Source organism: Aplysia californica, unplaced genomic scaffold (assembly GCF_000002075.1).
Source record: "Aplysia californica isolate F4 #8 unplaced genomic scaffold, AplCal3.0 scaffold00401, whole genome shotgun sequence".
In the NCBI taxonomy this organism is placed as follows: domain Eukaryota; kingdom Metazoa; phylum Mollusca; class Gastropoda; order Aplysiida; family Aplysiidae; genus Aplysia; species Aplysia californica.
Genome location: NW_004797671.1, coordinates 461238 through 463949, shown reverse-complemented (window position 1 = coordinate 463949; position 2712 = coordinate 461238). Strand labels below are relative to the sequence as shown.

General features: G+C 40.4%; 1 protein-coding gene across 1 annotated transcript in view; it reads right to left on the bottom strand.

The window, feature by feature from the left end:
- LOC101850739 (atrial natriuretic peptide-converting enzyme) overlaps positions 1–2712 on the bottom strand; it is a gene marked incomplete in the record, with an annotated part of 83165 nt that overhangs the window by 16770 nt on the left and 63683 nt on the right. Inside the window, 2 exon segments of the mRNA XM_013085729.2 lie at positions 519–626; positions 1274–1384. Of these exon segments, the coding sequence (XP_012941183.1) occupies positions 519–626; positions 1274–1384 (219 nt within the window).

Here is a 2712-nt window from a genome sequence, read left to right as displayed (position 1 = left end):
GAGAGAGAGAGAGAGAGAGAGAGAGAGAGAGAGAGAAAGAAAGAAAGACAGACAAACAGACAGACAGACAGACAGACAGAGAAAGAGAATCAGATTTTCTTTCTATGAATTATCTTCTACCAGGTAAAGGAGGAAACACCAGAGGAAGAGAAAAAGAGCATGCCCTTATAAAGATGGGCTCCTTTAGTTTTACATCAATTGAGAGTCGAACAGCTTTGTAAATACATAAAACTGCCGAAAATTACACGTGTTACTTGAGTAAAAAGAACAAAGAGAAGAAGGAGGAGAGAGAGTGACAATGGATATTGGACAAGAAAGAAGGAGCAATCCATACCAAAGCATCCGCCAACCACCCATAGCAGAACAGTTAGAAAAAAATGTCTAAATAAGTTAAGAACAAAGATGAAAATAACACACACCTAAAAAAACAACAACAAAAAACAAAATAAAAACACCAAGAAAAACTTTAACTTAAAAATCTTTTTTTTAAACTAAGGGAGGCAACAAATGCGACTGACTGCAGTTGAGCTCATCAGAGTTGTCCCCACAGTCGTCCAGCCCATCGCACCACTGGTAGATGCTGATCTGAACGCCGTTGTTGCAGTAACGCTGACGCTCTCGCTTGGCTGCGGAAATAAAACATACAAACACATCATCACACATCATAAACATCTATTGTCTTTATCTCCCTCTCACTTTTTTCTTTTTTCTTTTTTCTTGACGTCCGACATTGTGTCCTCGGGAAAGGCACTTTACATGAATTTCCCACTTGGCTCGGCCATTTCGGAGACCGAAGTTAAACTCGGAGGTCCTGCCTGACAGTCTTGATAGTGGGGGCATTAAACCTATACCACTTTTGTCACCATCACTTTTATTTGGTATGTTACTCTCTAGTAACACCTCTAATCTTCCACACTTACATTACCTATTTTTAATCCTGGTGCCGTAAAATGTTTACTAAAACTAAACTAAAGCACAGTAAGATACCATTTCTACAGAATATTAACAGAGACAAAAGCAAAATTCGGCCAGAGTTCTAACTTACTTTTTATATTTTTATTCTAAAGGCTGCACTTTACAAAACAGCTCAAAACGTGAGTGAATTTTGACCTATGCATGATTACCAAGATACGGAAGTTAGACAAAACTGTTTAAAAAAAAATAAAACCTCTTATTATTGATTTGGAAAAGTTTTGCAATTTGGGGGCTTAGTAAATTTGAACAACTTGATACAGATGATTTGACTTTACATGCAGTATTTTCCAAAACTCACGGCAATTTTTCTCGTCACTGAGGTCCTCACAGTCAAAGACGCCGTCACATTTCCTTCTGTTCTGGTCCCACAGACACACACCCGATCTCTCACACTGGAACCCGCTGCAGTCTGGGGGAAGGAGTTCGAGTTTTGTTTTAGTAAGATTTTACTGCGCTCACAACTGCATAAGGTCATGTGAGCGCCAAGGGGTGGAGGTCAACAGAGAAGTCCAAATGGGGAATCAGACTTACTCTGCCCACCTCTCTAGCCTAATCAACAAAAAGTCAACTTCAACTATTAAGGTACCCTGGAAATAGCAGTTCATAAGAGAGCGAAAAACATACAAAAGGAGTAGAGGAAAAATTACGATAGCAAGGATGAGGAAAGAAAAAGCAGCAGTTTCCCCTATGTTGTACCGGCACAGTATGAGCACGACATTGATAAATCAGCCCATTCACAATTCCACTGTGCATAAAAACATGTTAACATCCTCCCCCTTTGGGGATGGCCTAAAGACATTTCAGTCACCAGCACTGTCCAGGGGGAGGGGGGGGGGAGGGGCAGAATGAGTTTGAGTACAGAGGAGTACATCCACACAGTGGCCGTCATTTAGTCTGATTTTGTTTGTTTGTTTTAGTAGAGGTTTTACGGAGGAAGCAAGACACATCATCAAACTCAACATTTGTTTTAGTAAGAGTTTTACGGCACTTGCAACACAATAAGGTCATATAATTGCCGAAGATTAGAGGTGTTACAAGAGAGTAACAAACACAAATTAAAAGGAGGGGAGATAAGGACTATAGATGTTTGACAGGAAAGAAGGAGCAAACCATACCAGAGCACCTGCCAACCACCCACATCAAAATCAACAGAGGGAAACAAAAGAGGTAGGACCTACCAGAGGCGCCCTACAACTACGTGCACTGAGAGATATGACTGAGATTGTGGGTTCATTTTTGAGGTATCGCGGTGAAATCAGGCTTTCATAAAAAGAATGAAATCAAAGAAAGTGACATTTTCCCGAGCGCCCACCAGGTAAGTTTTAAAAATTGTCGTTGAAAAATGTTAGTTTCTTAGATTTCATTATTTATCACAAGCATCCAATTGCACAAAGACGCCGCACATTTATATATTATCTCATTAATATCAAAACAGAAATGACTTTAGCTGACATGGAAGAATCCCAGTGCCCATGCAAACACACACAAAGACACACACACACAAACACACACAAAGACACACACACATACACACAATCACAGACACACACACACATACACACAGATTCACACTCACACAAAAAAAATCCACACACACAGACACACACACACACACATATATGCACACATACACACACACTCACACACACACACAGACACAGACACACACACACACACACAAACACACACGCACACACACACACACACACACACACAAAACAGACACACACACACACA